Consider the following 21,626-nt stretch of genomic DNA (forward strand, 5'->3'; position numbering starts at 1 on the left):
CAGGATTCAGCTCCATTCTACTTCCTGGTATGAATTTAATTGGACTCTTGAACCACGTGTTTTGTTTCTTTCCTTTCTCAACTTGATCCTTTTCATTAAAATGCTCTTCATAAGAGAGAACTTTAGTTCTCTCACACAACAGAATTTACACCAGGCTGTTTTGAGACTTCCTGTTTCAAAGCAATTAATCTAAATTTCTTCACCTTAGTGTCAGGGCAGACTCTTTGGACAATGGCAAAAAGCAGCCACCTTCTTCCCCAAAATACCACAGAAACAGTCTCTGAGCCACGTACTGAAGTCCTTCTACATTGAAACCTCTTGGGCCCAGTCCCCACAGTTCTAATCACTCACAGCAGCAAAGTCGTCCATATTCCTTCTAGGATAGCCCATTAAGCCCCACTTAAAGCATTCCATTGCTCTCCAAATCCAAAGTCCCAAAATCTACATTCTTCCAAACAAAAACATGGTCAGGCTTATCACAGCAATACCCAACTCCCAGTACCAACCTCTGTCTTAGTTAGGGTTTTACTGCTGTGAACAGACACCATGACCAAGGGAACTCTTAAAAGGACAACACTTAATTGGGACTATCTTACAGGTTCAGAGGTTCAGTCTATTATCATCAAAGAGGGAGCATGGCAGCATCTAGGAAGGCATGGTACAGGAGGAGCTAACAGTTCAACATTTTCATCTGTAGGCTGCTAGCAGAAGACTGGCTTCCAGGCAGTCTTAAAACCCAGGCCCACAGTGACACACCTGCTCCAACAGGATCACACCTACTCCAACAGAATCACACGGACTCCAACAGGGCCACCCACACCTTCTCATAGTGCCACTCACTGTGCCGAGCATATACAAAACATCACACCCAGGTAGTCTCTTCTATCTTCAAGATGTTTTGGTCAACACATGGTTTACATTTGTTTCCTCTAGGGGTATTGCTAAGGGAATAAATCTAGAATCATGGGTACCTTAGAAGTGGCTCCACAACAGAAGTAAATTTCCCTCATCCCCTGAAAGCATTAATTACGTACAGATCCATTTCAGGAAGGAATAGGATTTCATAAGCCCCTCTCCCTAGCAACTATTAACTTTCTACCAATCCCCAGGAATAGGAGAGAGGCTCATAAGCATTCTACATTCTCTGTGACAAGTTATGAAGGCCCAATCTTCTTCAGGTAGTAACAGCTGCTGAGACTTCAGGCATGCAATACTATCTCATGTTCTAGAACCTTGAGTCCAACAACTCCACTCTCTCTTCTACATTACATTCATTCTTTACTTGCTTCTATGGTGCTGTCTAGCCCATGGAGGGGATAATATGCATGCCTCATTTAAGGCTGGGAAATCCAGCCAGGTATGGTGGTGCATGCCTGAAGGAATTAAATGGAATTAAAATTCCAGCACTTGGGAGGCAGAGGCAAGCAGATTTCTGAGTTCGAGGCCAGCCTGGTCTACAGAGTGAGTTCCAGGACAGCCAGAGCTACACAGAGAAACACTGTCTCGAAAGAAAAAGAAGGGCTGTGAAATCCACAATCACTTATTCTCACCACTTTGGCCAGTTAAGAATCTCTGCAGTAACTGCTATCAGAAACTTCTCTAGCCAAATCCAATAGCAGCACTAACTTAGGGGCATAAAAATGAATAATTAGAAAAAATTGGCTTTATAAGCAAATTTGTCATTATAGTGTGCTAAAATACACAAAAGGGGTACTTTTTCCTGATAGTTGTCACCTTTAGTAAATATTTACTGCTACCAACATCTCCTCTTGACATTTGACCATTCTTGCCACAATTAGGATGCTGTCTATTTGCTGATAACTAATGGACACGGCTAAACCTGCTAAGCCTCAGGGACAATGCTAAAATGCACGAATAGCTTCTCACTAAAACACTTATCCAGGCCACACCAGCTATAACCAGGACCTTCAGAAATTCTGTCTTAGACGTAGGTACATCCACATATGTACTCCGCTAATACATGGACTTATGCAAGCTGAACTATTGAGGATGGTGTAGGAGAGCAGGGAACTTATAAATTTCACCTGTTAACATCCCCTGTAATACCTCTAAAGATTCCTCTGTTTCTTGAAATATTTGCACCCTATTCATTATGTTTGGTCTCTCTCATTCCAAGAGACACTAAACCTTGTGTCATTGTCAGTTACTGGCTAATACCTAAAGCTATTTTGCTCATTGAGCCGAGTAAAATTGGTGACTTAGAACCAGATTCTCCACGATAGGAGACTCACAAGGAGTTTCTGTGGAATGGGCTGGTCCAGACACTCTAAGAGTGAGAACTGAAGAGCGTCTGCTTGAAGCATCTGAAGTGAGAGGAAGGAAGAGCCCAATTTACCACTTAAAACAACTCTGCATGCAGTACCTGTGCTTTTCATCTTCTTGTACCTACAGTAGAGGAGCCATAAGCTGAGGTGAGTGCTCAGCACCAGGACCTGAAAATGTGTTAAAGAGGCTGAGTGACTTTGGAACTTACAGGACCAGCCCATGCCCTCCAGTTCAGCAAGCACAGTACCCTTTAGGGCTGGTATCCACACCAACATGCAGTGTCTTTTCTGGGTGGACATGTACCTACTGAGTATCCACCAGGAAGCAAATTTCAGATGCAAATACAGCTTGATTTCTGAATAACTTGGATACAGAACTTCAAAATGTCTCAGTTGGCACTTGGACCATATCAGTTGTATTCATTGCATATTTGGTATTTTCACAAATAGTTATTTGGGATTCCTAGTATGTTCATAACAAATCATATACATTTTAATTCCTATAGGAATATATGAAGAACACTTAAATATGCATAAATGAATTGAGCTATGGGTGGTAGCCTTCCATTCTGCATGACTGTAAATCAAAATGGTTTAGGGCTTATTTTCAAAACCCTGCACCACAAGGTCCATACCACAGACCTCTCAACATGCTACTGCAGCTGGAAAGCATTAGTCCTCCAGTATTAGCATTTGCCATGGGCTTGAGCTTCAGTACGTGACATGTGTGATTGTTCTGATGGCCAATAGTGAGAGTTAGTGACACAGATGACACGGTAAGGACACTTCTAGAGAGTGACAAGAACAGCCAGGTTCCAACATCCATTCATGACTCCCAGTTTTCTTTAAATATAAGATTTTCTTTGTCCAATGGAGGACCTTTAACTCTGATTCAAAAGTAGACTATTTTCTCTTCCCATTTCATCCTCAAGACTCTATTTCTTTGATGTTTTAAGGCAGCATATAAAGTAATGGGTTTCATGATGACATGTTCCCATACCTTGTCCCACCCCTAGCCACATCTTGCTAGTCCCCTTCTTTCTCCATGATTGTCCCTGTTACTACTTTCCTGGCCCCTGTATACAAAGTTACTCTTTGTACCTATTTAAAGACTCCACCTTCCATCTTGATACCCCTTCAAGTTTCATGCCCATCCAATACAAAATTACACAAGAACACAAATTTAAACGTGGTTACTCATTTGAAGTTCACCCTGAACCATCTCTTTCTGCATTTGGATTGTTTTTTTGATCACATCCATTTATCAGCACCTCTGAACCCTCTCTGCATCTCACATAGTGCTGAAGCAGAGGTCTCTTGTCTCTTCCCTCTCTACAGTTCTGTTCATCACAGCCATATGCACAGGAACACACATTACCTGCATCATCCCTAGGAGAGTTATATGGGGCATTATGGCTCCTACATATGAGTGCTATGTGAAATGGGCATATGACATAGCTCTCACCTCATAGCATCGACCATGGAACACTAATAATAATTCTAGACCTGACTGAAACCTTTATCATACCATCACAGGTTATGTGTCCCTTGCCTGCAGTGGTGCAGAACCCCAGATCTCATTTGTACTATCTATGTCCTTCAGATATAAGCCTTAATTCTTCTAATCCATAAGCTCTTCTACCTGTGCTGCCATTCGGCTCTGACTTTGGACTTGGCTCTAGTTCCACATTTGTGAGACCTCCCTTAGGCTCTGTTACATATCTACTTTATCATCTATTCCTGTTCATATAAAATCCTAAATTTCTTCCAGTGTATATTATTTTTCTAGAGTGATACCTTGTCCCCTAGACCTGTGGTATATGTTAGTCCGTCTTTACTATTAAACCATATCCCAGGCTAAAGAGAAGTATTTTTAAAAGAATTATTATTTATCATAATGTATATGAGCACACTGTTGTTGTCTTCATACACAGCAGGAGAGGGCATCAGATCCCATTACAGATGGTTGTGAGCCACCATGTGGTTGCTGGGATTTGAACTCGGGACCTCTGGAAGAGTAGTCAGCACTTTAACCACTAACCCATCTCTCCAGCCCCCGAGGAGTATTCTTTATTGTGAGTTTGGTGAATACTGCTCACAACATTTTCCTTGGGATGACCATAGTGTCTTCCTTAGCTTGTTGCTCCCTAAATCCTGTTCTAGGGACCTAGGTCAATGTTAAACTCACTTAGAAATGTATTCAATCACACGATGTACAGTAGTCTACTCTTGTAAGCCCAGTATTCCAGAGGCATTGTGGGGCACAAATACCACAATTGGGCTATAAAGTGAGTTCCAGTATAGCCTGGGATGTATAATAGAACATATATCAGTGAACAAAAATAAACCAAACGATAATGATTATAGCCCAGGAGAAGCTCCGATCCTGACGACTTGGAAGTTGACAGAGGACAACTGCAAATTTGATGCCAGCCTGGGTGATTTAGTGAAACCTCATCTGGAAATGACACAAACAACTATGTGTGTTAATTGTGATAGTCTGAGTGTTTCAGAGAAGTCTAGGACATAGTAGGAAAAGCTCCACTTTTTCCCATGTGTGAGGACATTTCTGAAAATACGTATGTTGTGGGATCTCTCATCTAATCGCCAAGACAATCTGTTGGCAATGTCACTTGGTATTGGTAGTTACATGGGAGACAAGAGTGCTTGAGGAATTAGCTCATTAGAACCATGTACTTGAGTCTGTTTCTTGCCTTGGGCCCTTCCTATATTCCTGGTTGGCAACCCTAATCCAAGATGAAAGGAAGAACATCCTCCCTTCATACGCTGCGTGTATGGAAAAAGCGTCTATCAACTGAGCCCACTGAAACTGTAAGCCCAGAGTAATCTTTCTGCCTTAACATTCTTTTGGGATTCTGTCAACAATGAAGCAATAACTACTAGTCCAGTGCAGCTCAGTGGTAAGCCCTCGCCTCACATGCAGGAGGGCCTGTGTTTAATCCCTAGAATCAGACACTACACTTACTCCCAACAAGCTAAAATGAGAGGGTAAAAAAAAATAACTGTTGATCTTCATAGTCGTGAGCATCTGTCTACACTGAGCCTCAGGCTCTTTGGTAGATGAAGGTCCTATGTGTGGTCAAGCAAGGCCAGATTCTACCACAACACAAAATTTGGTTTTCTCACCTTGTGCAGAAAGGGAAGGAAGTGTGTCCTAGCCAAACAATGAAACGAGATAGTTGTAAGTAGACACATTTCTAGTGTAGCATGGCAGGTAACAAGTGTCCCTAGTGATGACTTGTATATGTGTGACTGGGAGACAGAGAAACATGTTAACATAGACAAATAGACAGCTGCTTGGCAGTCCTAGGCAAGGGGAGGGCAGTGTGCTTCAGTGCAATGATAGCTGACACACAATTCCACATATGAGTAGAGGGCACGCAACCAGCAATATGCATTAGGTATGTGCCTTGCTAAATGGAATGTTGATAGGCTTATTATATTTCCAATTGTGTTTTGAGTTATTTTGTGCTTGTATGCATGGATATGTGTGTATGTGTGTGCACGCACAAATGCGTTCAGTTGTGAATAGCAAAGGACACTGTGAGGGAGCCAGTTCTCTGTGTCCACCATGTAGGTCTTTAAGATTGAACTCAAGTCTGACATCAGGATCCTTTATCACTGAGCCATTTAGCCTGCTTGAAACATTGGTATTCTGCCAGAGTGGCTGTCACACAGTAAGATAATACTAACAGAGTGCTTAGAATGTACTACCCACAGTGCGGACCAGATGCTTGCCATACACAAAGATCTATGCTTAAACAGTGCCTGGCACAGAAAGAACAGTTCTAGTGGGGCTCAACACAGTGACAATAATAATAGGAAATGTTTGGCATGACAGAAAACGTATCCTAACATTGTTTGGCACATCCTGCAAAATTGCTAAGAAAACAAACACGTGACAAATGCTTAACTCAGAATTCTACTAGACTTTTATAAATAAATAAATTTAGATATAAATGTATATGATCAATAAATATATAAATATATGTATGTGTCTATAGTGCTGATATTTAGTCTTTCAAAGCTGGAGCTGTGATGTTGAATTGCGACTCCATCCTTCTTCCAACGTGGGCTTATTTCGACTGTCTGTGGTTGAGACAAGAAAGTGAAGGGAGAGAAATGCTAGTGAGTTTCCACCACCTACTCAGCGCTCTGTTTCCACCTGTCCTTCACAGCCTGCCTGCTCTCCTTCCGCCCAGCTTCAGAGCTCTGCCCCACAAGCACACCCTTTTCTAGAGCATGTGCCTACCTCACCAGAAGAAGTACTGGCCTACACTTTGAGTGCTAATCTGGGATTTAGAAGCCCATAGCACACTGGCTAAGGAAGGTCTCCAAACTACCCAGCACTAGAGTAAAGGAAGCATGACATGTTACTTCCCGTTCAGTCTTGCACCCCAAAGGACTAGAAGTGGATGATTGGGTAGGGTCTAATACCATATGGGAAACGTGTGTGTTCTGGGTGTTGTGAGATGTGTCAGAGGACCACTTACCATTTCAGTAATCATCATCTTCTTCTTCTTCAGAATCACTAATCTCTTTATATATTACTCGATACTTCCTCTCTCGCAGCCGGTGGCTCCAAACATTGACCTGATGGCCACCAGTTTCTAAAATGTGGAGAGGTTAGTGCATGAGTGCTAGGCATTTCTCATCAGAAAAGAACAGGGCTTGTCCCTCCCATGAGCCCATGTGCCTTTACTGCTGCCTCACAGAGATTGAGATGTCACCCATATAGCAATACAGACCAAAGGTCAGTTTGGGTTATACCGTCCAGTGTACTGTCTTGTCCCCATCAGCTTCCTTATCCCCTGTTTTAGATTTCCCATTTTATGCTCCATTAGGAGGAGGGCCCAGTGACCATTCCCTTATATTGTATGGATTTCAGGGTTAGCTTCAGAGCATGTAGAAGACTAATCCAGTGTCACACGACTTTCAGAAGGACAAGTCAAATTATCATTATAGAGACCCATTCTAACATCTGAACTGGTGCTGGGGGAGTGCCTCGAACAGTCCAAGGAAACCACAGTATTGTTTCCCTGTGCTTTCCTCTCATCCATGCCACCCAATTGTCTGTCCCCAAAGCTTGTGCTTTCTCTTGGGTGTGCCAGTGTCTCTGAGCCTACTGTTCTTGGAACACATTTTGGGTTATTCCTCACCATGCTGCCATCTTCAGCAGGTTTAAACACTGAAACACATATTCAGGTAGTGAGTAGTATGTTTGTATTGTCTTAGAGGTTAAGTGTCTTCTCATGTATTTTTCTAAATGTTCTATTAGAATGTAGTAGTTATATATGTTGTTCCATTTCATTATTATATTTTATATGCATGTATAATATATTTTGATTACGTGTGTTCCTAAAGGCTCACATGAGTCACACCGATGCCCTTCCTCCCTACCCCTAGATTCCCTTTTATTGTCTCTTGTTTAGCATCAGTGAGACCCAGTGAGTTTAGTTAGGCTTACTTATATGTGCATTGGGCTTCATTGGCCTTTTCCCCTAGCACCTGGCAACTGCCATCATATCCTCTGAGAGGGGCAGAAGCTGGTGAGCCCCTCCTTCCATGGCAAAATGTTAAAGGGCTTGATCTTTTGCAGGTGTTTTTAAAGGATTTTTCAAAACATATTAATCACACTTGACAAAGTAGTTCACTTTTTGTAACTAAATAAAATAAGAACACGGGTGTTTAAATGGGAAACAAATGTCCTAAGTAAACCTAGTTTCCGGAGCTACAATGTTTGCCTTTATATTGTTATTACACTGTTGTTTGAACAAGCAGAAGAGATGTAATTAAGAGTGAGGAACAAAGATTAGGCAAAGAAAAGCGCTGGAGAAAGCCAAAGGCTCTGGGACAGGCTGGAATATGAAATATGCACAGAGAAGCTGGTGCTGCACTGCGTGCACAGTAAGTAAAGGGTGAACAGAATGAAGGAGACAGCACTGCATGCGCCGTGGTGGCACATGCAGGTGAATGCACCATGGTGGCATGTGGCAATGAACGCACCATGGCAGTGGGTGCAGGTGAATGCAACGTGGTGGCTTGTGCCAATGAACAAACCATGGCAGTGTGTGCAGGTGAATGCAATGTGGTGGCATGTGCAGATTAACACACTGTGCTGGTGCGTCCAGGTGAATGCACAGTGGTGGTGTGTGTAGGTGAATGCACTGTGGTGCCTTGTGCAGATGATCACACCTTGGTGGTGTGTGCAGGTGAAAGCAGCAGGGTCCTGGGAAGAGAGAAAGGAGCCTTTGATGTAGCTATTAAAGAACCTCGTGGCAGAGGGGGTATCACACTTGATGCTGGTGAGAGCACTTCAAGAGGAATGGGGCAAGGTGGTACCTACACCCTTTCTGTTGATATGCCAAGATGTGCCATTAGTCACTAATCCTCAGCTAGCTACCTTTCATTCACCTTGCTGAGTCATTCATGAGGGGGTATATGTACTACTAAAAGAAGTCAGAGACTGAATGGATAGCCATTTATTGTATATTGACATTTGTCTTTGTGTGTGTCTCTGTGTATGTGGAACATGTGTGTGGGTATGCCTGTGGAGGAAACACTGTGTCAGATACTCTGGAACTGGAGTGTCAGATAATAGTAAGCAGCTACATATGCACTATTAGGGTCCCTCCCTTCACACAGTCAGTCCTTAGCTGGGTCCTGACTGGCCACTAACCTCAGCTCCCAGAACTCTCTCTCCACTACACTGGACCCTGCAGCTGCGGAAACCCCCATTCCATAGTCAGCTGCATCCGGGGGTTCCCCTGGCTTGGGGCTGTGGGGCAGACAGTTCTCAGGTATAGCTATGTCCTGAACTTGATCACAGTGGAAGGGGTCCACCATGAAAGCCCTGTCATTTGTAGCCAGACGAGTGCATGGGCCCTTCACAGAGCATAGGCCAGCTGAAGATCCCTATGTGGAAAGTGAGTGTCAGGATGAAAGTATGTGCAAGCTCTGTGAGAGAATACTGACAGGAGCATCACCAGGGCTTCAGAAACTAATTAAGACTCGACTACACTTCAGTGGGTAGGGATACAGGATAGCAAGCTAGTGGAACTGCTCTTTGGGTCAGTAATTTAGAACAGTTGAGGCAATCCTCTTTATGAGTAGTCTAAGTACTAAAATGCTCTAATTGAAGAAACGCAGGTCTTGTACTGTACGTCTGACCAAGACCCTGGAGTTGCACAGGACCAATGGGAAACCTGTTACTATGATTTTGCTAAATGAATGTATTACAAACTATCTTCTAAATTCATCCATCTCTACCCATAGGTAAAGGAGCTCTCAGACAGCATCCGAGAAGTTGTTTTGTACAGTGATTGGTGGCTAATGCAGAAAGCCCATCTTGATAGACTGCAAAAAGTAAGTGCCTATGGATTGCCCAGCAAAATATCAAACATGTCACACACTTTCCACCAAAGCTCAAGTTCCATCACAGAAGAGGGGGATGGAGAGATTTGAAGAGGCAGAAGACATTCGGGCCAGAGCAATGTAGGGTTTAAGGGATATGACATGGTTATTAGACTCATGAACACACAGTAGGTGTCTTTGCCCCCATGACCTGCACAAGTTCAAGCCTGCCAGCACTCTGGCATGGAGTGAGTGGGAACTCATGTGCTCTTAAGGGTAGGTGGCTTTTGTGGAAAGAAGAGTCTGTTTTAACAGTATGGCCACTGGTAGATCAGCTATACTCTAGTGGATGGTTCTACATCCCACAGTATGTAGATAGCACAAATTGTCCTTGGGGGTTTTTTTAATAAAAAAAAAAATTTAAAAAGGTATGGATGTTTGGTGAAAAACAGCTAGGAAAGATGTTTTATATTCATGAGATGAAAGGGTGGGTTATGTGTGAATATGATTAAAATAAATTATATATAATCCACAAAAATTAAACATATACCACATTGACAAACAATAACTAATGTTAAGGACTAGGAAATAGATTGCAGCCAACCTGCCAAGTTGGAATCATTCTCTCCAGAGGCAAGTCTTCCTTCTACATTATGAATACTTATTGTCACTGATGTCAGCTATAAAAGAGAATCAGTGAAAAGGCATTTTGTCAAATAGTAATCTACAGGGGGTGTTTCTGCTACTTGATATAGGGTGTTCTAATTTGCTGGATAATATTTAGGATAGTGCCTGAAAAATAAATAAAAATATCACACACCAAAATTAACCAGACCCAAGGATTCAAAGACTATAACTGTATGGACTAAGCATATATAACTCTATGAAAGATACAGTTTAAACTGGCACTTGAAACAGCATGTGAAACTTCACATTAAAATTTACACATTAAGTATCAAATATATATTTATACACATCCACCACCAAGAAGAAAACTATGTCCTCAACAATGTGGACATGAAAAAAGAAAAAAAGGAAAAGAGGTGGCCTGCGAGATGGCTCAGCAGTTAAGAGCACTGAATGCTCTTCCGAAACTCTTGAGTTCAAATCCCAGCAACCACATGGTGGCTCACAACCATCTGTAATGAGATCTCATGCCCTCTTCTGGGGATGTCTGAAGACAGCTACAGTGTACTAACATATAATAATAAATAAGTCTTAAAAATAAAACAATGTGGACATAAACTGAGGGACAAACAGGGTGCACTCCTACAGAAAGAAGTGATACTTGCCTTCATTCGTTTTCTAGGTGTCACACCAAAAGATCCTACAAAGCATTCATCTACAGATAGTGACAAATAAGAAAGTTTTGTGTGTTAGTAAATATTCAAAAGGCTCAGAGTCTTGCTGGTTTAGGGAAGGCTAGAGTGGAGAGTGGGCCCATTCATGGAGGAGGAGCTAGTGGAGCCTGGCTTTCTTTCACCTGACCAAGGACAGGTGTCCTTTTAGAAGTCTCCTTCTGATTGGTTAGGAAGTGTCAGCTAAGCCTCATCACTGCCTCGCCCCCTCACAAGCTGGTAGGACACAGGATATTCTGACTCTCTTTGAAGTTGTTACACATTGGCCATTTACTTTTTATCCAGAGTAATGTACACACTAATGTTTTAGAATTGTACATGACAGGATCTTCTACATAATCCTCAGAATGAGCTCTCTTCCACACAACCCTGATCTGAAGAAGAAAAGAGCTGCCAATCACCTTAGCGTGCATCTTGAATGGGAAGGTGCCCTTTCCCAGCCTCTCCCTGATCACTCACCTTCACTGTCATGAACTTCAATGCCTTCGACCAGGGATTGCTTGGCCTGTTCCTTGCCACGCATGAAAACTGGTTGGTTCACGGTGACCCCTAAGAGGAAGCAGTGTGCTTGTTCTTTAACAGGCAGCATAACGAGGGGAAATGCTGCTAGGAGCTGGGCTACAGCCCAGATCTTAAGGCCCACAAGAGGCCTGAGCCCTATTGCCTATGATCTATGCTGTCAGCTCTGCACAGGATGGAAAAGAGCAGCAGGCTCGACAAGCACCTTGACATTTCTTAGGAAAGAAAGGTATCAGGGGAGAGGGCCCTGCTACAGGTTGAGATAATGTGGCAGAGAAAACAAACTGGAAACCCCCAGACTGGTCTGAATCCAGATTTCATCTTACCTAGGTCGGTCATTCTGGTGTAGTTTCTTTTCATGTACACATAGGCACTTTTCTGCCATTCAGTCAGCTTTCCCCACTCTTCATCAGAGAAGTATGTAGAAATATCCTGGAAGGCCTAGAAAAGAAGGGAATGAAATCTCTGGCAACTGCTCTGCTGAATGTGTGTGCCATTCATCCCAGAATGCCCTCTGTGACGGACGACCTTTGTGGTCCACCAGAGAATCAAGACAATCGATCCTGGGAAATATGAGGGTTGAGGGAGAGACAGCCTTTTCCCCAGCCACTAGAAATGCTCAATGCTGCTCGAGTGTTCTCCTCACCCATTTACAAGGGACTGAGTGTCACCAAATGAATGTAGTACTAGGTCACTAATCTGAAGTCCTCGGGGAGGCTGTACAAGGACTCATGGAGCATTTGTGCATGGAGAGAAATCCAGAGACTTATGGAGGTCCAGTGGAGACTGTAGTCCTTGTTACAAGTGCCTCATACTTCCACCTTCTGATAAGCCATTCTACAGTGGCCCTTGGTCACTCAGCTGCTTCTGTCCACCCCACTAACTGGCCCCCTCACCTTGCAGATGGTCTTTGGTTCATAAAGCACTTCCATGGGGATCTTTACACAGGAACTCACTGTTTCCATGTCAGTGTGATTTTGAACAGACACCATCTTTTCTTCTTCAAGCGCAAAACCAAATGTCCTGTGAAGGAAGGGATTTCAGATAGACAGTAAGAGTCGGGTGCTGACATTTCTTGTACTCCTTTTCACCCTGAGATAATCTATCCTTGATTAGGTCTATGGGAGAGTTTGTGGTTAGGAATAAATTAGATTCTATGAACACGCATAAACATGTATGAAGGTTCCTGAGTCTTTGAGAGTGGGTCAGGTGTCTGTCCTGATTAATTGCCCTGAAGTTTTCATGGAGATTAAAGGAAATAGAAAGTTATTGAATTGGGCAAGCACATGTTCTCACTCAGGCGAGGAAAGTGAAAACTGATTTCATAGAGGATAAGGATGCAGCCGTTGTCACTAGAATATGGGTGGTGAGGAGTTCAGAAGAAGAAGGTACACCAAGCACCAAATACAAGCAGAGAGGAAGAATAGCTGCTAGTGTTTTACAAGACCCTTTAGTGACTAGTTTGTGGCTACCTAGGGTGAGTTTGTTAGGGAGGAAGAGAAGCCAGAGTTCCCTTCCTATGCCTGTAACACAGGGTAGTTGGGAGGCTAAGGCAGAAGGGTCGTATGTTCAAGGCCTGTCTGAATCAATATAAAGTGAGATCTAAGGCAGTCTGAGTAATATATATTTAAATCCTGTCTCAAAGAAGCAATCAGGGTTTAAGTTGTAGCTTAGTAGTAGGATTCTTATGTAACATGGGAGTGGCCCTTGCATTAATTCCCTAGTTTTGCCAAAAATGAAAAGAGTAGGAGAGAGAAATCATAAAGCTTCACTCCTGTGGAAATCAATAGGAAAAACAGAGAAATATGATGAATTAGGCATATTTGATAAGCAGACACAGGTGTGTCTTCAACCATCATACTTTCCCTATATGTTACCTCCCATGCTCCTTTCCTGTAGTCTCTTCCAGCTCTGGGTTATTGTGTAACATTTCCAGAATTTTCTGTTCCCTAGTAAATAAATGCTTTAACTTCATATTTTATTACAAAAGTAATAGGCACAGAGAGGCTTCACCCAGCACCTGATGGAAACAGATGCACAGACACACAGCCAAACATTAGGCTGAGCTTAGGGAACCCTGAGAAGAGGGGGAGGAAGGGCTGAAGGAGACAGAAGGCTCAAGGACACTAGAAAAAAACTTAACAATCAAATAATTTTGGTCCATAGGGGCTCATGGAGACTGAACCGCCATCCAGGGAGTGTGCGTGGAATGGAGTTAAGCCCTCTACACATATAACAGTTGAGCTTGTCTTCATGTGGGACTCCTAACTGCAGGAGCAGGGGCTGTCTGTGTTCTGTTGCCTGCCTTTGGGACTCTTTCCTCCTTGGTTACCTTTAGCCTTAACAGAGGATGTGCCTAGTCTTCCTACAACTTGATATGCTAAGACTGCTTGATATCCATGGGAGGGCTGCCCTTTCCTGAAGAGGAACAGAGGAGGAGTGGATGGGGATAGAAGGGAGGTGGGGGAGAGGAATTGGAGGAGAGAAGGGAGGGAACTGCAATTGGGGATTAGGGTAAGTAAATAAGTTAATAAATAGATTTAAAAGTAATAGACACATTAAACTTTTAAATAAAAGACATTTTGGGCACCTGCTGAAACTTAAATACATGTGTCTACATCATTACCTACTCAAGTTTTTCCCCTGGAGACAGAATGTGACTACATTGCTAAGGTTAACAGAAAAACTATGGACCCAAACACTTCTCCTGTACCCGCCTTTTAAGGAATTTAGATGACCATTTTGTGGTACAGTGCCCTGCATCGTGTGTAGATATTATGTGGTGTGTCCAATATATACATGGTGAGAGGATTGCCACAGATTTAATAGTCCCCCCCCCAACTGATGGTTTCCAGGGACCTAGGAAATGGCTATATGTTGATGCTATGCTTAAAGGGGGTAAACATGTTAAGTACAGTATGACCCTTTGGGCTGTTACTAGGGTGGTTTAGATAACATACCTAGAATATCCACATCTACAGGACCAACTGTCACACAAGGTCAAAGAACTTGGCACATCTCAAGATACACTAACCATGGATCCTCAAACTAAACCCCTCAGAAATCTTTTAGTGAGTAGACATTGAGGTTTCTCTGGGACCTTGAAGATTGTATCTTTATCCAAGAGGAAGTTCAAAAGTAGCCCCTAGGACAGAGATCATTTGCTGTCACTGAAGATGGAGGACATCTCAAGGCACATAGTTTCAAAGTTTGTGAAGCTAAGAGATACACTGCTTCCCTCAAAAAGAGTGGCATACTGTCTATCAGACATAAAAGGGTTATAATTTCTAGGTTTCTTAAGTAATTGCCCAGTGACAGTTTAGCTCAAAGAACAGTTCTAAGGGCTGAGGAATGCTGGAGACACAAGAAAGGCACAAGTTGGTCTATACAGGCTAACTTTTCTGTCTGTTAAGGTTTAGTTTACTGGGACATCCCCAAGGAATAACCTACCTCAGACAGGAAGGGACAAAGGAGTGTTTCTCCAAGAAGAGACCCAAAAAAGCACCTTGATTCAGCTGTTGCTAGAGACTCAGCAGCCAGAGCAGCCAAACCCTTTGAATTCCTCAGGGAACTGAAGGGGGAAGTGAGGTAAGAACGGAATGTTGGAGCCCAGGGTTCCAGGCAGGAAGTACATCACCAAAGGGATGTACTAAATATCCCCACTAAAGTATGATGATCACCCCACCCCCGGCAAAGGTTACTCCTGCTTCTCTTTACCTGTTGAAACGTGCATTCCTCTGGATACCTGGGCTTTCCCTTATATCTAGGCTACCCTTTACTGTGCAGTTTTTTCTCTAAAAAAATATGGCTAACCACTTCAAATCTTTCTCCTCTGTCTTCCTTAGTCATTCTAACCTGGGACCTCTTTACAATAAACTCATAACATTTAATTTATTTAAGGACAACATTAGAGTTGATATTATTCCTATATGTGCTCTTTCTCCAAAGACTTAAGAGCTTTTTTTAATACTAATATTCTTATGAATAATAGCAAAACAGTCTGCATGTGATTAGAGTTTATGGTACTCTTTAAAGGATTCCCAAGTGCTTCTGTTAGGAAGGCTTCTCTACTCAAATTGTATGTGCCTCCACTGGCCCCTTAATGCTCTCTAGACTTTGAATTCTGAGGACTGCTCTGTCGATAATGGCCTGCTCAGAATGACTGAGACTTTTCTTCTGGCAAGGCAATGGTCCGTGGACCTTGAGATCAGCATGAAGAATTCAACTGCATATTCTCCTTATGTTTTCTTCTTAATCATTTATAAAAATTAATTTTAAGTCATATTACAAAGGAATGGCTTCCCCCACAGCCCACAGTCAGCATTATCCTAAATGGAGAGCAACATGAAGCAGTCCCTCTAAAAACATAAAAAGTCAGGGCTGTCCACTGTCCCCACTCCTTTTCCATATAGTGCCTGAAGCAGTAAGTGTAACTAAATCTACTTCATTTTAATCAAAGGATCAATCAATTAATAAATACTATGGTACAAAGCAAATATGCACAAAACACTGGTGCACCCAAATTCATAAAAGCATATTAATGGAATTAAAACTCCAGATTAACACAAACTTCATTATAGGAGGCAATTTCAGCACTCCAGCTTCTGCTATAGATGGGACATCTGGATCAAAAATAAAGAAAGAAACAGATACTTCAGAATTCAATGACCTGTTTTACCAAATGGACCTAAGAGATATCTACAGAGTATTCAACTCAAATACCAAGAATACACAAATATACATGATACTCCACAGCACAATGGACCTTCTCCACAGTGGAGCACCTGCTGCAACACAAACCTTAGTAAATACAGAAAAAATGAAATAATTCTACATATCCTGTCCAGCCATTGTGAAATATCCTTAATATCGACAGTAAACAAAATTCTACTAAATATATACACTCATGGCGATTAACAGTTCATTACTGAATGTGAAATGGGTCAAACAAGAAATTTAAGTATTATTGGAACTGAGTAAACCAAAATCACAACACTACAAACACTTTGTCAAACAGTAAAAGCACTTTTAAGAGGAAAATTTATAGCCTACATTTGCATATAGTCTACATTTAACAAAGAAAAGAGTGCAAACAAATGACTTATTACTCAACAGAAGAATTTGGAAAAACAAACCAAAGTCAAACTCAGTACAGTGTAAGAAATAATTGTTTTTAATCGGGTGAAATGGTTGGAGAGATGGTTCAGTGGTGAAGAGCATTGTCTGCTCTTCCAGAGGTCCTGAGTTCAAGTCCCACCACCCACATGGTGGCTCACAACCATCTCTAATGGGATCTGATGCCCTCTTCTGGTGTGTCTGAAGACAGAGCCCTCATGAATATAAAATATATAATTTTTTTTTAAAAAATCAGGCGACAAAGGAAGTCAACTATCCAGGCCTAGTGAGGTCATGGATATGAGAAGAACCTATACTACAACTTTATTAAGTCAGCATAAAACCTAACTATATTTTTTTCGTTAACTTATTTATTCACTTTACATCCATATTCTGCCCCCTGTCCTCCCAGTCCTCTCCCTCACTCATTTCTTCCTCCCAACCCCCTCTGCTTCTCCTTTGAGAGGGTGGCGCCCCCTCAGTATCCCCAAATCCTTTCACATCAAGTCTCTGCATAGATAGGTCCATGCTGTCCCACTTAGGCCAGACAAGGCAACCCTGTTGTGGAACAGATTTCACAGACAGTCAGTAGATTCAGGGACAGCCCCTCCTCCTGTTGTTGGGGGAACAAAATGAAGACCAAGCTGCACCTCTGCTACATATGAGCACAGAGGCCTAGGTCTAGTCTGTGTATGTTCTTTGGTTGGTCATTCAGTTTCCAGGAACTGCCAACGGTTAGTTGACTCTATTGCTCTTCCTGTGAAGTTCCTATCCCCTTCAGGGCCTTCAATCCTTCCCTACCTCTTCCATAAGAGTCCCTGACCTCCATTTGGTGTTTGGGTGTAGGTTTATGCATCTGTTTCAGTTAGCTGCTGGATAGAGTCTCTCAGAGGACAGTAATGCTATGCTCCTGTCTGCAAGCATAACAGAGTATCATTAATAGTTTCAAGGATTTGTGCTTGTCTATGGGATGGGTCTCAAGGTTGGCTTGTTATTGCTTGGCCATTCCTTAAGTCTCTGCTCCATCTTTTGTACCTGCATTGCTTGTAGACAGGACAAAATTTGGGTCGAAAGTTTTGTGGGTGGATCAGTGTCCTTATTCCTCCACCAAGGGTCCTGTCTGGCTACAGGAGGTGACCACTTCATTTTCCATATTCCCACTGCTAAGAGTCTCAAATAAAATGGCCCCAATAGAGGCTCCTGGGTGCCTCCCCCATCCTGGGTCTCTGGCAGGTCCTAGAGATACCCCCATCAGTATGATATTTTTAATTATTTATTTGCATCACAAATGTTGCCCTCCCCCCTCGCCCTAGGCATCCCTCTTCCGTGGGGCATCTAGTCTCTATAGGATTAGGTATGGCCTTTCTCACTGACACCAGACAAGGTAGTCCTATGCTACATATATACCAGGGGCCTTGGACCAACCTGTGTATGCTCTTTGGTTGGTAGCTTGGTCTCTGGGAGCTCTCAGAGATTCAGGTTAGTTGACACTGTTAGTCTTTCTATGAGGTTGCCATCCCCTTTATTTCCTTCAATCCTGTCCCTAACTAGTCCATAGTGGTCCCCGAGCTCAGTCCAATGTTTGGCTATAAATATCTGCATCTGTCTCAGTCAGCTGCTGGTAGAAGCTCTCACAGGACAGACATGCCAGGCTCCTGTCTGTAATCATAACATGGCATCAGTAATAATGTCAGGGATTGGTGCCCAGCATGGGATGGACCCAAGGTGGGCTGGTCACTGAACAACCTTTCCTTCAGTTTCTGCTCCACTTTTGTTCCTGCATTTTGTATAGATGGGACCAATTCTCGGTCAAAACTTTTGAAAGTGGGTTGGTGACCCTATCCTTCCAAGGCAGACCACGTCTATCTACTGGAGGTGGTCATTTAGGTTCTAGCTCCCTAGTGTTGGGCATTTCAGCTAAAGTCATCTCAATTGAGTCCTGGGAGACTCACATCCCGGGGCTCTTGGACTTTCTAGAGGTTCCCCCAACTTCCACCCCAGCACTAGCATATTTCCATTCTCCTGGCTTTCTGGACCTGTCTCCTGTCTCCCCCAATGCCTGATCCTTCCCCCCCACTTTTTCCTCTCCCCTGCCCCTATCCCACCCAGGTCCCTCTCTCCCTCTGCCTCCAGTGATTATTTTGATCCCCCTTCTAAGTGGGATTGAAGCATCATTGCTTGGGCCTTTTTTCTCGTTAAACTTCTTACAGTCTATGGTGTTTTATCCTAGGGATTCTGTACGTTTGGGATAATATCCACTTATTAGGTGATAACCAGCTAGACAAATGTATTGTCTAGCATGCACATAGTGATATGTACACACACATAAGAACATCAGAAATGGGGCTGGTGAGATGGCTCAGTGGGTAAGAGCACCCGACTGCTCTTCTGAAGGTCCGGAGTTCAAATCCCAGCAACCACATTGTGGCTCACAACCATCTGTAACGAGATCTGACTCCCTCTTCTGGAGTGTCTGAAGACAGCTACAGTGTACTTACATATAATCAATAAATAAATCTTAAAAAAAAAAAACATCAGAAATGCATGTAGTGGTAGCTGTTTTTAATAACAATAAATAATTTTAAGACCCAGTAGATCTTCAGCCCCTTCCCCAGCTGTATTTGGTACTTATTATCGATCATCCTACCTACTTCTGATGGACTATCTCCTTCCATCTTTATATGGATTCAAAGGACCCAACTCAGATGGTCAGGTTTGCTCTGTAAGAGTCTTTTTGGCTGAGACCTCTCTCTCTCCCAAGGCAACAATATTCTGCAGTACAATTCGACTTTCTGCATTTATAAGCAGTTATGTAAGCGTCTAGTGACTAATGCCACTACATAAGATTCTTTTTTTCTTTTTTTAATTAATTAATTAATTAATTAATTAATTAATTAATTTTTAGACACCATATAATATTCCCTCACTGCACCCAATCCCACACTCCCTCCTCAACCCGCTGTCTCCACGTGGATGTCCCCACTCCACCACCCCACCTGACCGCTAAACTCCCTGGGGCCTCCAGTCTCTTGAGGGTTAAGTGTATCATCTCTGATTGAACACAGACCCGGATGTCCTCTACTGTATGTGTGTTGGGGCCTCATATCAGCTGGTCTATCCTGTCTGTTTGATTATCCAGTGTTTGAGAGATACCAGGGGTCCATATTAATTGAGACTGCTAGTCCTCCTACAGGATCGCCCTTCTCCTCAACTTCCCTCAGCCTTCCCTAGTCCAACAACAGTGGTTAGCTGCTTCTCTTCAATTGTTTTGTGCAAATATCTGTCTCTAATTTTTTTCAATTGCTTGTTGGGTCTTTCAGAGAGCAGTCATGCTAGGTCCATTTTTGTGAGCAACCTGTAGCCTTAGTAATAGTGTCAGGCCTTTGGGCCTCCCCTTGAGCTGGATCCCACTTTAGGCCTGTTACTGGACCTTCTTTTCCTCAGGCTTCTCTCCATATCCATCCATGTAATTCTTTCAGACAGGTACAATTATGGGACAGAGGCATCATTGTGGGATGGCAACCCCATCCCTCACTTGATACCCTGTCTTCCTGCTGGAGGTAGGCTCTATATTTCCCTCTGCCTACTGTTGGGAACCTCATCTAAAGTCCTTCCCTTTGGGTCCTGAGAGTCTCTCACATCCCAGATCTCTGGTGCATTCTGGAGGGGCCCCCCAACCTCCTATCTCCCTGTTTCCATTCTTTCTGCTGGCCCTCAGAAGGCTATTACAAGTGGGGAGGGAGGAACTTGGGAGGAAAAGTGGATGGGGGAGGGGATTGGGGGGGCAAATGGGAACCTGATCTGGTATTGGGTGAGGGAAAATAAGATGCTTGTCTTCTATAGAAGGAAAGTTTTCACTTTCCACATATGGATTCTAACATTGTGATTTCTGCCTTCCTGTGACTGCTGTATCCAACAAGCATCTGACCCCTCATCACTAAAAAGGATATCCTTTTCAGTCAAGATGCCTGAGAAGGTTACAAGCAGCTCCTTTCTTCTTCTTCATGCCATGGCCAGGTGGACAGGATTTCATTTGGAGGAATATCTGGAAGACATATCACATAAAATTCTACAACAAGAATAAAGAATGCATATTATTATAGATAATGAGTGAGTGGCAAACATATACCACATTTAGTTTGAATGCACACTGTCCTGTATCCCATCCTAATGTAGTCACATGCCATTTTATGTACACACATGCAGACACTTATTTATACATGTTTTACAGAAATAACCATAGAAAGAGGGAGGGAGAGTTGTGCAGGTGTCTTCAGCATTGCGCTTTGCTCTCATTGTGAAATGCAGTCTGTAGTCTTAGCAACTGAGTTGTTTGGGGATTCCCATGACCAACAACACAATTTGATGTAACCCGGTTCTGGTGCCAGAGGGTCCATTTGGTGGCAAGAGATGCCATTTGGGAATCTTTCCTATTATATGGCAATTTCGATTAGGTTTACATACATACATACATACATACATACATACATACATACATACATACATACATATAGGACTACCACTCAAATACCCCCTAATGTTAGGTGCCCTTCCCCATATATCCTCACACTCTCTGCTACCCGCTCTCCCTCCATTCTTGATCCTTCCATTCTAGCTCTACATATCGTTTTTTAAACATATTTTTTATTACGTATTTTAGTCAATTACATTTCCAATGCTATACCAAAAGTCCCTAATCCCCCCCACTACTCCCCAATCCACCCATTCCCATTTTTTTTTTTTTGGCCCTGGCATTAACCTGTACTGGGGCATATAAAGTTTGCATGTCCAATGGGTCTCTCTTTCCAGTGATGGCCAACTAGGCCATCTTTTGATACATATGCTGCTAGAGTCAAGAGCTCCTGGGTACTGGTTGATTCATAATGTTGTTCCACCTATAGGGTTGTAGATCCTTTTAGCTCCTTGGGTACTTTCTCTAGCTCCTCCATTGGGAGCCCAGTGATCCATCCAATAG

At 42.8% G+C, this 21,626-nt stretch overlaps 1 protein-coding gene and 1 long non-coding RNA gene across 3 annotated transcripts in view; one reads left to right on the plus strand and one right to left on the minus strand.

The window, feature by feature from the left end:
* Positions 1 to 21,626, plus strand: part of LOC115030063 (uncharacterized) — a 215,673-nt gene that overhangs the window by 3,100 nt on the left and 190,947 nt on the right. For both annotated transcript variants that reach the window (XR_015047198.1, XR_015047199.1), the window contains exon 4: positions 9,582 to 9,671. This is a non-coding gene — a long non-coding RNA (uncharacterized LOC115030063). The remainder of the gene's footprint in view (positions 1 to 9,581; positions 9,672 to 21,626) is intronic.
* On the minus strand, positions 6,804 to 15,042 carry LOC110288879 (protein SSXA1-like). The gene is made up of 5 exons (XM_029473901.2): positions 14,987 to 15,042; positions 12,433 to 12,559; positions 11,863 to 11,977; positions 11,477 to 11,566; positions 6,804 to 6,916 (listed from the first exon to the last, which is right to left on the minus strand). The coding sequence occupies exons 2-5, from the start codon at positions 12,526 to 12,528 to the stop codon at positions 6,804 to 6,806; spliced, it is 414 nt and encodes a 137-aa protein (XP_029329761.2). The 5' UTR covers positions 12,529 to 12,559; positions 14,987 to 15,042.

This window comes from Mus caroli, unplaced genomic scaffold (genome assembly GCF_978045245.1).
Source record: "Mus caroli unplaced genomic scaffold, Mus_caroli_1 scaffold_5, whole genome shotgun sequence".
NCBI classification, from domain to species: domain Eukaryota; kingdom Metazoa; phylum Chordata; class Mammalia; order Rodentia; family Muridae; genus Mus; species Mus caroli.